This window comes from Vanellus vanellus (genome assembly GCF_965231255.1).
Source record: "Vanellus vanellus genome assembly, chromosome: 1".
In the NCBI taxonomy this organism is placed as follows: Eukaryota; Metazoa; Chordata; class Aves; order Charadriiformes; family Charadriidae; genus Vanellus; species Vanellus vanellus.
This window is the reverse complement of record NC_138905.1, coordinates 69,178,831-69,193,149: the sequence shown is the minus strand read 5'-3', so window position 1 is coordinate 69,193,149 and position 14,319 is coordinate 69,178,831. Positions and strand designations below refer to the sequence as shown.

The following is a 14,319-nucleotide window of genomic DNA, read 5'->3' as shown; positions in this document are numbered from 1 at the left end:
ATGAATAACTCGTAGTGTTTTAAATTTCTATTAGCCAAAAAAAAAATTCTGGATTTCAGGTTGCGTATTCAGCCATAAGGTTAGCGACAGGGAATTCATGGGCCTGTTGGTTTGCCATAAAATGTGAGAATGGATTCTCCTGAATTACCAAGCAGAACGAAAATAGGCTCTTTGCACTTGAATTCTCACTTACCAGACTTGAGCTCTGCAGAAGATTCACTGATTTTTCGGTTCTTCTGTTTTGACACATTGTATAGCTCTTGTAGTCCTTGTTTCCAAGCACACTAAATCTGTTTCCACATCACAAAGCTTATCAGACCATAAGCCCTTTCACATGGCAGCGTTTTCCTAGTGACAACGAAAGTTTTCCATTTATCTGGCATACTCCGTGCTATACCAAGTACAACCAATCAGATCCATCTGGTGAGAAGCAGGACGAGAGTCCTCATGACATTACACCGTGTTAGCATTTCTTACCAGTTAAGCAGCTAATTTAGAGGACCTTTTGATACCTTGAAGACACTCTTCCCCTGTAGTCCTTGTTGTAGTGTTAGACTGTTACAGGTCCATCTGTGAGGAGAAAGCTCTGGAAATAGGTAACTTAGATAAAGTCTTTGACATCCAGTTTTCTAGCTTTGCACAAATGCTCGTTTAAAGATACGGAAGACACATTAGAAGAGTGACTCATACCTCTGTTTCTTCATGAAGGCTACTACACTCAGATCTCCACACTAGCGGACGTCCAGGAGAATGTGATGGAGTACCTGCATGTGCTCAGCCGTCCCATGGTCATCAACCACGACCACGACATTATCTGGACTGAAGCCTACATGGACAGCGCGGTAAGGACCTACAGCACAAGTCTTTAGTCAGCAAACAGCAGGGCCTATGGGCCAAACTGGCAAAGGTGTTAGATGCCCAGCTAGTACATTAGGCATATAACTTGTCCTAGCTTCCCATCTAAATATCTTCTGTATATCAGAATCTAAATAAAGTCCTGAAACTTATTTTAAAAATTTATTTAAAACCAGGAGTTGGTTGACTGATAGAAATTACTGGTCTCTGGCTCTGCTGAGGCAGACAATATTTCTTTTCTGCTCACTCCTGGAGTTGAGATGTATATGCAGACTCAGGTCTGAATCTGCAGTGACCCAGGAGCCCAGGACTAATCACACAGGCACAGCGTGACTTAAGCAGTGCTTCTGTGAAAGCAGGTTACCTTCTAAAGGATTATTCACAGGAAAGATTATTTACAGCTCAGGATACAGGTCACAAAGATTTATCTCCTCCAGCCCAGTAGCCAACTGCATACTGCTTGCCACTCAAAGGTACAGATCTCAGTTTGGGAAGCAGGCTCGCTCTTTCATTCCTTGGGCCAGCAAAACAAGCATCACCGCAGTGGCCCTGTGTATAGCCCTGTGGGTAAAGGACATTGCAAAGTACCGGTCAGCACTCCCAACTCCCCTTGCTTCATCTCAGGCCTGCCCTACGGGAAGACTTAAGACATTTGGACCATGAGCAGATGCAGGTGGTGTGTTGCCAAGGCAGCTTGGAAATTCAAAGGAGTAAAGAGAAGGACAGAGTAGACTGCCACTGAAGGAGCCTTCCCCTGCACTTCCCTGAATGGAGGATGTTTCTCAATCTTCACCTCCATCCCTTTCTACGCTGCAGAAAGAGAAAGTTATATTTCTTCTTTTGGGGCTCTCTGTGCTTTCAGAGAGATAAAGATTTTTTCCTACACTGGACTTTTCACCCCAGAGAAGTGTCTGCATAAATGTGACAGAGCTGACTACAAGTCAGATCCCCCTCTTCCAGAGACAAACCTGAGGTCTCAGCACTGTTTATACTATCTGAGGGAGGAAAAAATCTTCCAGGAACATTGAGAATGTTTCCATACAGAATCCCATTGTGGGACTGAAGTTATTAGCCCAGGTCTGGCCAGAAGTAGCTTTAGGGTGTCTGCCACAGCCCTGGGGAGAACCCACAGTTTGCAGGTTCAAGATCCGTGGTGAGAAATCTGAACTCTCTGAGTTGGAGTAAAACTAGGGGCACTGAGCTTAGCTCTGTAGCAAGGTGCCGTGCTCCCATGGGAAGAGATTGTCCCTCACCTCTGTTCTGTGGCTGACCAACGAGGCTGCAGCCATGGCACACTAGGTCTGTGAAGGTGATGTGGGGATGTCTTCTGCTGCAGTAGCGGTGTCAAGCGAAAGCTGGGGACATGGCACTTGAGCGTGCTAAGCAAAACCTCCAGAAATGCTACTACCTACCCAAGAAGTTTATTCTAATAGTAAGCATGCCACCCCTGGCACTGGTGTACAGTGTCACACTTCCCAAGGCAGCCAAAGGGATTTGTTTGCTGCACTTTTTTTTTGCTGCACCTCTTTTCTTACCTCTTGGCTTGGCTTGCCATTCACTTCCTCTGCCCCAGCCTCTCCCATCTTTGATTCATTCCTCCATTCATGTATTCATTCATCTGTTCATCCATATCTCTCGCTAGCTGCCACAGTCTGAGGAGGTAACTGCACCCCTGTGTTTTGTGAGCGTGTTGTTTCCCTTGTGCCAGTTGGTGTGTCAGTGCCAGTGCTCACAGCCACAGCTGGCCTGTACATCTGGAGGGGGGTGGGGGCTGCAGCGCTGAAGGAGCCCTCTTACACTGGTAGAACGAGAAGAGGAAATGCTGGATGTACTGGAGAGCTGTGCTGTTGGTTCAGAGTAGGTAGGAGTGTCTGTGTTGTGCTGTAGCTTAGTTCACCGGATCTCTTTTTCCATATATCCGGTAAGTGCCAGAGAAGTTTACTTGCTGTGTGTTGGTGTGAGTGTTGCTGTGAATGGGAAGTTTCCACACAGAATCATCCAGACCAGTAACTCAAGATACCAGCCTCAAATCTCTATCAAGCAACCACATAGATTATTGACTAGCTCCTTTGTGGCTCCCAGTGTGTACAGTAATGGAGAGAGGAGCTCATTTCTTGCCTCAACCAAATGAGAGGTAGAAGGGGGATGCTACTGACATCAAGGAATTTGGTTCTTTTGATAGCTAGGCATGTTTGGGAGACTCCTTTGCATGTGTCTTGCCTGTTTAACCTCCTTTCCTGCGTGTTTTTAGAGCATCTGTCTTCTGCAGTACTGGGAGCATCTGTTACCCCATTACATGTGCATGTCCTGTATCCCCTGTAGAGATAGCTCACCATGTTGTATCTGTTTGGATTATGATTTTGCCTCTGTTTTTCCTAAGCTTAGATGCTTGAGTAACAAGTATATATAAGCAGTCTCTGTGTATATTTGTGCCTTTTAAATATTTGCCTGTGGTGTTTCTCATTCGTGGTATTCATGTGTTTGCAATATAGATGATATCTTGTTTGTGATTTTGCTCATATTTGTGTTGCTTTTCTCTATTCTGTGCTCCTTGTGTTGGTGGTTTTTACACTTGTTGCATAAGTGCTCATGTCTGCGCTCCCAATGAGTGGTGGATATAAATTGTGCCACCACTTCTCCAGGTTCCTGTCTCTTCATTAAAACAGCTCTTTAATCTCTCTTGCTTCAACATATTTCACTGGCTTTCATCCCATCCTCATCACCCCACACAAGCAAGCATCCATCCTACGATCCTCTTGGATACAGAGTATTGAAAAGTGCTGCCATCTGTTTTTGGAGGGGTGTGGGAGGCGAGGAGGCGGCTAATTGTAATCAACATCTGGGGTCCTTGGGAATTCCAGTGCTTTTCGCTCGGGTTATCTGTGGTATTGCATTTGCTAACATACAGTTCGTTGTTCTGTGGCAGCTCTTTGCATCTCAGGCTCAAAGTCTGTTGCTCATGACAACAGTGGCTATGCCAGTCTTCAGCAAAAAGAACGAGACGGTGAGTGCAACGCGGGTTTCAGTCTCCCTCCAGCAAGCAGAGGTGAAAGGATGCAGTGGACCTTTGCAGGGTTTTAACGCCAGTGGGTCTCTGAAAAGAGAGCCAGCCATTAGGGACTGCGGTAGACCTCTGGCAGGATGGGCGGCTGATAATTTATCTGACAAAATGATAGTCTGTCATTTCCTCTGAATGCTATTTCTTGAAAAAACGCCTTGAATATGACACTTCTCCCTGTTTTATTGCTTCCATTTTCAAACTGAGCCTAATTCACAGACCCATAAAGTTTCAGGCTGGAAGAGATCATTACCTTGTCTAGTCTGTCCATTTTATTGCAGACCTTCACATTTCATAGAGATGGTCCTTCATGAGCCAAATAACCTGTGTTTGGCAAAAGTGTTATTGAAGAAAGGCATCCAGCCTCGAGATCTCCATTGTGGTTTCTCACTCTCCATTAAAAACTGGTGTCTAAATTCCACTTTCGTTTTGTCTGACCTCACCTTCCTGTCATAATGGCTTTCTCTGCTAGATTAAAAAGCCTGTACCCTTTGGTATCTTTTCCTGGGAAGCATCTTCTACACTGTAATAGAGTCAAACTTGTCTATCTTTTGAGAAGATACAAAGGTTGAACAATTTATGTGTCTCTGATAAGAGCATTTCCTCTGGGTTTTGAAGCCCTTTAGACACTCTTTTCCATACCATTTCTAGTTTCTCAGCATCCTTTTAAAATCGTGGATGGTTCCTTACTATTGCTGTACAAGGGATAAACTCTTCATCCAGGCCCTACAAACAATTGTCTGCCTTCTCCACCTGAGGCTGGGCTTAACCTGTACTAGCGCAGCACTGCAGCGGAAGCCTGTGTGTCATTTTTCCATTGTGCTCCCCAGATGCTTATTAAAGCAAGTTCCCGATTTTGTAGGAATTTCCTGCATTCCTTTTTCCCAGTTTAACAATTTTGCACTTGGCGTTCGGTTTAGTTGACCCAAGTTATCAATCGATCCATGTTGTTTTTCATGATTGCCTTGTACTTATTGTTACTCACACCTACTGAATACAGGGTTTCATCCTCAAAACTTGTTTTCAGTGATTTTATGTTACCTTTTTTTATGTTATTTCTGAATCATAGTAAAAAAATGCTGGCTAGTATTGGGTAGACCAGAGAAACCTGGGGAAACTTCTTTAGGCTTCTTGAGGTACGTTAATTGGTTTTGAATGAACATATTCACACAAGCCTGGAGAGGATAAGTGAGAGACTAGTAGGAAGGCAATAATGGTATTCAGGTAGAAATCTACCCAGGTTTTGCTTCTGAAAATGGATTCTCCTTTGTTTTTAAGCGATCTCATGGCATTCTCCTGGGTGTGGTGGGCTCTGATGTACCCCTGAGGGAGCTGTTAAAACTTGCTCCGCGGTATAAGGTAAGACTGAGATAATGCAATTTGTTATTTTGCACAGCAAAGTCACCAGTCATTCTTCCATGGGCATGACTGAAAAACCATTTCTCTGCCTGTAGGAGGAACTATGAGTGTAAAGCAAGAGATGTTGGATGTGGTGATGCGTGGTTTCCATATAGCACATGGGAAATCCTTCACTACTAGAAGCTCTTAGGCTGCTTCAGAAACACAAGGACTTGATGATCCAGTAGATTGGCAACAGGTCATGGAGCCTTTGCATGGTCACCAACTTAGATCCCTGAGAGATGATATGGATCTGACAGCCTATCTCAGATGAATTAAATCCAGTTCCCAGTGGACCAAAGCTGCCGTTCCAGCTGGCAAAAAAAAGAAACTAGTTCACCATCAATATTCTTAGCAGAAAAACTGAGGACTGAATGGAATGGACTACAGAGACCCAACTTTTCTGTCATGCCTAGAGGTTCCTTTCTCCAGACCAGCATGAAGATTTCTTGACAGGACAGTGTACAGGAAGTTGGCTCTCACTCGCTTGTGCTGTACCTACATAGAGTATTTGCTCTCCAGAATTGTTAGTCCAACAATTTTCCATTAGCTTTACGTTCCAGATATCTAAAAAAATGTGTTCATCCATAGGACTCCCCCAGAGATAAACTGTTTAGTTTGGTTTCTGCTGTAAATTCCATGCAGTGACCTTTTGTTCAATCAGTCTGCACACCAGGAGACAGCAAGCACATCTGAGGATCACCATGAAATCAGGCAGTTTGAGCCATCATTTCAAGTTTTCAGTTTCTCTTAAATAACTATCAGACAACTACTACCAGTTAAGCAGTTGTCCAAAATCTGATTGCTGAAGACTCACAGGACTGAAAGTGCTATCAGAAGCTATGAATTTGTGTGGCACTTCCAGCCGTGGATGCAAGGCAGGCCATTTGCATGCAGCTATAGGAAATGATCCTTCAGGCAACCCAGGAACTATGAGTGTTGGGGTGCATGCACTCAGCATGCAAAAGCTAGCTGGTTTGGGTCTGGAGGAACCTCTGGGGGAACCTAGGAGCTGCAACTTTTATATACATTTATTTTCTCTGTAAGACTAATACCTTTTCATCTTCCTCCAAGTCACTCAAAGGCCATGTGTCACAATAATCTTTCTTCTGGACCAGGGAGGGACACTCTTCTTTCCTCCAAGTGGTGCCAGGAAAGGAGGGAATATTATTTGAAGGATTTCTTTACATCAGAGGCAGGACACAACTTCCCGGGAGCTCTTCCAACAGCTTGGAAACCTAAGATCCTCAACTTGAATCCCCTGGCATATGGGTTGCAAAGGACCAGTTCCAGAGTTACACCCCTTGAAAGCTCATACATTTATGATCCTCCTTACTGGGCTGGGAAATGTCAGCCTTAATAGGCCAACAAGGAAGTTTGCTGTAGTCCTGATCCAATGTCTTTGTTTCATTCTTGCCAAGCTGAGCTGAGCTCAGTGTGCTCTCCCTAACTGTTTCACGTAGCGAGAGTACAAAGTTTTGATCTGGGATGTGTGAAATACAGAATTCATTCCCCCCAAAAAGGCACAGATAGACTGTAAATTACTTACCTACCCGCTTCCCTACTGTTGTCCCTCCAGGATTGTCTCTGTAGGAATATAAAGTTGCAACATTTTTTGAAGATAGAAACTTTAGCCATTCTTGTTTTCCTCGAGACACCTATTGTTTTGGCAAGCGCAGGACTATCAGCAGGTTTTTAGCAACTCAGGGTTTAGCTGGAATTTGTATTATATATGGGCTTGATCTGAGTAATTGCTTTCTCGGAAATCTCTTGCCGATCAGGTCAGCCAGTGTCTGCTCTTGTTAGATTATGCTATTCCTTAAAAAGCATTTTAAGACTACAGGCTTGTACTATTGGCCTAGGCTAGGTCTGGTCTTGCCAACACTGAAACATAATGCAGAGCCCCTCTGAAGACCGACTGGGTTTCCAGGGAAGCCATCTGTGAGATTCATACTCACTTGTTCATTCACTGCTGTGCATATGTAGTGATGGGCATACAGACCTGTCACCGCTGTTTCCGTACTGTTTACGACATTCCCCATCGTTGCTCATTTTATGTGCACCACTGTTGTGCCTGCTGTGGAGGGTTTATTCTTCCTCTGGGTGGTAACTGTCCATGAGGACAATCAGACTCTAGGAGGGCATCTTTTTCTGAATGTGTACAGAAATCAACTACCTGCCCATCCCTGTGTACATCCAAGCATAGTCAGCCTGCTCAGACAGAGCGGCCAGAGATCTGGAGATAAATGGTTTGGGATGGACCCTATTTTCTGCTGGTGAAAACCTTTAAAAGAAAAGTATTTCTGAATATTGGTGGTGCCAGGGTATCAGTGGCACTCATTACAGAGCAGTGTTTCTAGCTAAAGCGCTAATTATTCTAATGCCTCTTTCTCCAGCTGGGTGTCCATGGATACGCCTTTCTGAACACTAACAACGGCTACATCCTTTCACACCCAGACCTTCGTCCTTTGGTATGTATAGCTGTGAATTTGAGAACCTTTGCTTACCTGGAAACAATGGCTTTCAGGGATGCCCCTGATTTCTCACATTTTATTGAGCTGTGAAGGCTACCACGCTCTGATATATAGGTACCCAGGAGAATGAGGGCCAGAAAAATCAATTCCACATACACAGATGTATATATGCACACACATGTGTATGAAGTGTAGGGCACCCTGCCCGTCTGTTGTCCTTAAAATGCATGTGAGAGCTGTATTTGTGTGCACTGGCTGTACTGTGGGTGCACATGTATCTGCATCCATGCAAGGTTTCACTGTCGGGCTGAAGAAACAATTCCCCTCGCTCAGGCATATCTCCTACAAGAAGATTCAGCATGAGCAGTACCCCAGTAATAGGCACCCAGCAGCTGTGTAGTGTTGGACATTTGGGGAATCTGAGGCTAGCAGGGTCCACTACCACAAATCTTAGTAACATGGAAAGCCAGAGACAATTTAGAGACCAGTAGGCTGCAAAGACCTTCTAGGACTTGAGGGAGTGGACACAAGGGCAAAGTTTCTCCCTCACGGTGCCACCTGAAGCTCCAGACCACACATCTGTCTGCAAAAACACAGCTGGCCTCATTACTCAGATACCCAGGCACACAATGATTTTATATTTCATGCACATGTCTGTCGGCACAAATCCATCTGTGCACAGTTGTGTTAGTGGGGTCACCAGCAAGAGAAAGTGCCACCACAAGGCTTCACAGCAGCTGTCTTCAAAAAGGTAGCTTTGCTCAGGGAGACCACAGGCATAGACAGTTACTTCATTAGGTGAAGAGAAGGGACACATTGTGATTCCAGGATGGGGCAAGGCAAAGCTAGGCAAGGGCACTGCTTTATCCTCCACCTGAAATTGGGCTCTCTCAGCCTGCTTCACACCTTTTCCTTAACCCAGAAGATTGCAGAGAAATAGCGCTCTTGCATCCTAAGTGAAAAGTCTACCTTTCTGTCAGTAGAGTCAAAGCCTAATTCCCATCAGGAAAGAACTCCTGCTGGTATTATAGTGTTAATGGGATTACACTCTTAGCTGTGGGAAAAAACTGATTTCTTGGAGAAAAGTATATTGTACTGATCTATTTAGAAAAATATTCTCACAAAGGAGGCTCTAGCCCTTACCTGCAAGTTTACTTGTGTTGCCGCCTGTCCCTTGCTACTGGATCAGCCTCTCCCACTTGAACTGTCCCAGCCTCATACCACCTGCATAAAGAATTACATAGCATGGGACCGAGAAGGCACCTGCACCCAAATGCTGCCTTCCCAGGCAGAGAATAAATGAGACACCCCTATTTTTCAAATTAGATATTGATTCTTAAAGGGTTAGTTTAGCAAGTAATCTAGCTGCTTACTTAGGTATTTTTCTTTTTTTTTTTTTTTTTAATAAACACCAGTATAAAGAAGGAAAGAAACTGAAGCCTAAGCCAAACTACAACAGCGTAGATCTCTCAGAAGTGGAATGGGAAGACCGGGATGAAATAGTGAGTATCAGGTCCTTCTTTCCATTACTTTGTGTGTCTGTATGGAAGGGGCAGAGGAGCAGCAGGCAGCATGCACTCCTGGTTTTTTTCTGTGCCTGAGTGGCGCTGACTGAGAAAGGCTGGTGATCTACAAGAGGACAAGAATGATGCTCCCCTACAAAGTGCTTGTCTTCCTTCCCAGTATAAGTTTTCCTTTTCATGGAACAGGGAGGAAAAATGATGGCAGGAGAGAGGAAGCACTGTGTGTACATGGCCCAAATGCTGCCTTAATACAAAGCCAAGATAGCTTAGGAATATGGTGGTGTCCCCTGATGTTACCCATACATGTAGTATGTGAGATATAGCTGAAGCCACTCAACTAATGCGATCTGCAACAAGGAAGAAAGTGCATTCAGAAAGAGCCTAAAGCTTGCAGTCACTGTTAATAATAGACAGAGGGACTTAGACACTTGAGGAAAAACAGATTTCCAGAAACAACCTTATTGCACAGCTGCCGAGGCACCGAAAACAAAAGCTGACCAGAGAGAAAAGATTAGAAAATACCTTTTCTACTGTCTTTCGAGCAAAATTATTAAAAAGTGATAAACAAGAAACAGCATGCACCTTAACAGCTGCACACTGCCCCATTGCACAACTAGAGACCCAGATATAATGAGGAGGCAGAGAGGTTCCTCTGTGGCCGGTTTTCTTTTACTCAGAAGAATTAGGAGAGAACAGATACTTAAGTTACTAAGATAAGAATTGAATTTGGAGTAAGATAGAATTAGCTGTGGGACACATGCTTCTGGATTACAGGGGAGACTGCTGAGATAAATGGATCTGATGCTAAAGATATCCACTTAAACAGGTAGGACAAACAAACTGCCCAGCAAGAGGATCAAAGTAGCTACTGTCACTGGTGCAGGCCAAGTACAAAGGGCCACACCAAAGGAACTTGGGAAATGGAAGAGTGGCAAATTGAGAAAGGAAACACAACGGCACTGGGTGTGAAATGTGGAAAGCAAGATAACAATAAGAGGCTTTAAATGCAGTGGAAGAACCAAGATGCAGGTTGCCAATGACTTTGTGCGGGTTCGCTGATGTCTTCTAGGAGCCCTGCTGCCATTGTAGTTTCATCTCTCATTGGAACCGCTTTTAGAGCTCCTCCTCTTTACCCAGTTCACTATTGAAAAAAAAAAAAAAAATCCAGGAAATTAGAGGACTTTGCTTTGCTGTCATATTTATTTGGCTAGCAGCTACCTGTCTGACCAAATAACACTGATACCTGAATGCAAATATGATGCAAAGTGTGAGGCTTTTGTCTGTAAAACTATCCAGTGAAAAAAAATAAACATCAAAAGAGGCATGAAAAACAAAGCCACTTTGTGTTCCTGTACTGCATCTTCCAGAAGAAAGATTGCAGTCACTGAGGGTACAGAAACATTCAGTGACGCGAACGATATCTGCAGTGTGACTTCAGCAAGTCTAGAGACTCTCAAGATACACCCACTGCAGCAGAAAGCTGCCAACATTTCAACACTCAGATTTGCAGCTATGGTATTAGATCAATGACAGACTCAACATCAGTTGCAGTATAATCTCAGCAACACCGATAAGCAGCAAATTCAGACTGGAAAAATATGCCCAAGTGCTAATGATGTGTAATACAGCCAGCTGCTAAAAAGAAATCTAGGGGAGGGAAGATGGCACTGTCTGGAAAATACCAATAGTACTATCTCCAGCTGGGAAGCAAGGAAGTTTTGGCTTGCTTATGAAGCAATGCAGGGATATTCTTAGTGTGAGGGGAAAAGGGAAGGGTCGAGGGACCCTTCCCAGCAGTCTAGGAGCTGTCACCCGGACAGATTTTCTTCAGCCTTGACAGAGTCACCGAAGAAGAAATCAGCCTGCAAGGATGTTGAAACGGAGTGGCAAAACCCCTAGATGTTGTGAGACCCCCCAGGTAAACTGTATGTCTGTGTTGGTTTGAAACTACACAAGCATACAGGGAAAAGGATTCGGCAGCACTGGCTGCCAGTGATGGAGATGGCACAGACTCATTGCCCTGGAGCAAGAGAATTTGCTGTTTGGAGTGTCGGGAACGAGCACTACAGCATGCACCAGACCACCCCTTCATCCAACCTCTGCTACACATTTTTCAAAGTGGAGGCCAGCTGTTGCCAGAAGTATTCTGCCCAAAAAAGGACTGAGCATTCTGGGGGCTCCCAGACAGCAGGACTGTAATTGACTTCTGAATGCAGGAAAAGCTATTGAGGAAGAAACAGCAAACCTGGAGTTGGGCACCAACCTACAGTCACTGTCACCTGGGGGCTGGGCACAGGACAAGTAGCCTGTCTGCAGCCTAGCTGGAGCTGAGGAGATCCAAAGACATCTTGGATGTCCATTGATTTACTTCTCCACTGCCTTATGGGGCAACAAGAGATGCCTGACATTCAAGGAGATATGGATGAAGCAACAATATCTGACCTGAACCCACAGAAAATGCTGCAGGCTGTCAGACCAGAACAGAGAGCATGCCGTGGCTCCGGCAGGAGGTTGAATGCTCTTAGCCAAAAAGGAGTAACAGTACCAGTCAATGTTTTGATTTCCAAGATGTGGGCCTTGGGAAACACAAGCTTTATATTCTAGGTCTGTAAATAACCCACATCAAACAGCCATGATAAACAGAACTGTGGCCTTGTAACACAAACGCAGTTGAGACTGGCCAGCACCTGAATAGAGGCCTGTCTCTGGAAGTAAGGAAGCATTTTGTGTGAATGAATAAGTTACTTCCCACCTTTTTTTTTTTTTTTTTTTCTGTCCAGGCTGAAGCAATAGGCTGATATGCTCTGGCAGGCTGGATATAAAGTTAAAGCCTCTGCACTTGTGGAAAAAATTCCCTGGCTCTTTCTTGCAAGAGGCTGGGAGTCACTGTGAAAATTACATTTTGCCTTTGGAACCTGGATTGAATAAAGTGGTATTCTCACTGCCTGCCCTGTAATCATACAGTCTTGCTTTGCTGTGTTAAACAGCTGCTTTGCTGCACCTCAGAGTGGTGCTGAATACAGTTTATAATTCATAAATCAGTTTAAAAAACGTCCAAGATCTTTGGAATCAGTCTGGGGGAGTTAGTGGGTTTCTCAGGTGTCTCCTCTTCCAGGCTCTCAAAGCACTGTGCTAATGACTTTCTGGCTGCCAAAGGGCGAAGTCTGAAACTTGGGCTGGCAATTTCATAGCTGCCAGATCCTTTCCTTTCACTAAAAAGACATATCAACAAGCTTTCAGCATAAGCCATTATCATTCTGTGCCACTTATCAGCGTGACTGAACAAGGATCCTGACCACTGAGAACAGGTTCTCAGTTTAAAAAAAAAAAAAGGCAAGAAAGAGCTGGGGGTGGGGGGGGAACCCAGTCGCTCTTTTCTGCTAGCCCTCATTCATTAATGACAAGTGGCTCTATTAATCCCTGTCCTGCCCTGCCTGGAGACACTAATACTGATCTTGTTCACCTCTGCAGCTGAGAACCGCCATGATCAATGGGGAAACAGGCTACCTCTCTATGGATGTGAAGGTCCCTGTGGATAAAGGGGTAAGAAATTATCCTTCTGTTCAGGTCACAAGAGAGAGGGGATGGGAAATGGGTGCTGAAGAGCCACGAAGGATGCGGTTTTAATGCTCAGCATTTCTGAGAGCGAGGATTTTATTGTTTCACCACATATATAACACATGCACTAAAGACATAAAATAGAGCATTGTTAGAAATGCTCTTTAAACCTCCAACATTCTGCTCTTACAGAGGCATTGGAAACGCCTCACAGCTCCCTACTTTGTCCAGGTAAAGACTAAACCCGTGTTGTTCATTGTATATAGGGCTGTGAAACAAATCTGAGATCTTCAAGAGTTTAGAATGGGAAAAGACTATGCTGGGCTGACCTAGACAGAAAGAGATTTGGAGGGTATTTTGCAACTCCCTTTTCCCTATCGACTCGTGAAAACTTTGTCCCTCACTCTGTCAGAAAGGCGATTTGCTTCATCCAGGTCCAGGATTAAATTTCTATGCAAATATTTACAGATGTTTTATGAAAAGTTCTAGTGAAATGGAGACTTTTGAACGTTCCCTACCAGCTCTAATGTAGGGTTATACATCTTCCCTTGGAATCAGTGCAAAATTGTCTTGTACATTTACGTTCACTGGTACTTTTTCATTCACGTTTATTTAACTCTCCTAAAGATTTTGGCTTTCATCATTTCCTGTTAGGAAGTATTCCAGAGTCCTGCAAGTTACACTGCCCAGAAGTCTTCCATATTTCAGGAAAATTTTCCATCTCTTATAGGGAGCGTTTTTTTCAGCAATCAGGCTGGCTGAACTGCTCCCATGCTAAGCCACAGTCAGCACAAATTCCAATAAACCAACTGCTCCCAGCCACTGCTGAAACTGTGCCTTTTCCTAATGAAGACACCCCTCTGTTTCCTCTGAATAGTTGTACTGCTGGATCTTGTAACTAAATTCTCTTTCTCTGTTCTTGGTGTTTGCAACTACCAGGTACCTGTCAATGGCTTGGCCCTTCTTCTCTTGGGCCTTGCCAACAACTGCATTTGAAATGCTTTCTAGTCCAAGCAGTTCAGCAATCATTTTTGTTCCCTTTGTCTCTTGTATCGTTTCTGGTACACGAGTACCAGGGCTGCACTGAATTATTTGAGTACTGTTTCCCCGTTGCTCTGCAGAGAGTATCTATTCTCTGTGATAGGATCTTTCTGAACAGGGAGCCCCAAATCTCCTTTCTGCTGTCCCTTCAATGTTTTCTCCCTCCCATAGCTGCACCAGAACAGCTGCCTTGGTTTCCATGTTTCTTAGCTGTTGTTTCCAGTGGCCATTTTCCCAGTCCTTTTTGTCCAGTCTTTCTAATTTTTAGGGCTGTTGGGACTTTTTCTCAGTATGCAGAGAAATGGTTTATTTTGTCTTACGGATCACTGTACATAAGGGCTCCTAAGACACACTCTGTCTATTCCTCTCATTACATCATTTTCCTTCGATGCCATATTGTTTACTGGGTTTT

At 44.3% G+C, this 14,319-nt stretch overlaps 1 protein-coding gene across 1 annotated transcript in view; it reads left to right on the top strand.

Moving 5' to 3' along the window:
* The window catches only part of CACNA2D4 (calcium voltage-gated channel auxiliary subunit alpha2delta 4), a gene marked incomplete at its 5' end in the record, with an annotated part of 132,115 nt that overhangs the window by 34,068 nt on the left and 83,728 nt on the right, over positions 1-14,319 (top strand). The window contains 7 exons of the mRNA XM_082479730.1: positions 709-842; positions 2,498-2,515; positions 3,782-3,859; positions 5,192-5,272; positions 7,708-7,782; positions 9,201-9,287; positions 12,780-12,851. Of these exons, the coding sequence (XP_082335856.1) occupies positions 709-842; positions 2,498-2,515; positions 3,782-3,859; positions 5,192-5,272; positions 7,708-7,782; positions 9,201-9,287; positions 12,780-12,851 (545 nt within the window). The remainder of the gene's footprint in view (positions 1-708; positions 843-2,497; positions 2,516-3,781; positions 3,860-5,191; positions 5,273-7,707; positions 7,783-9,200; positions 9,288-12,779; positions 12,852-14,319) is intronic.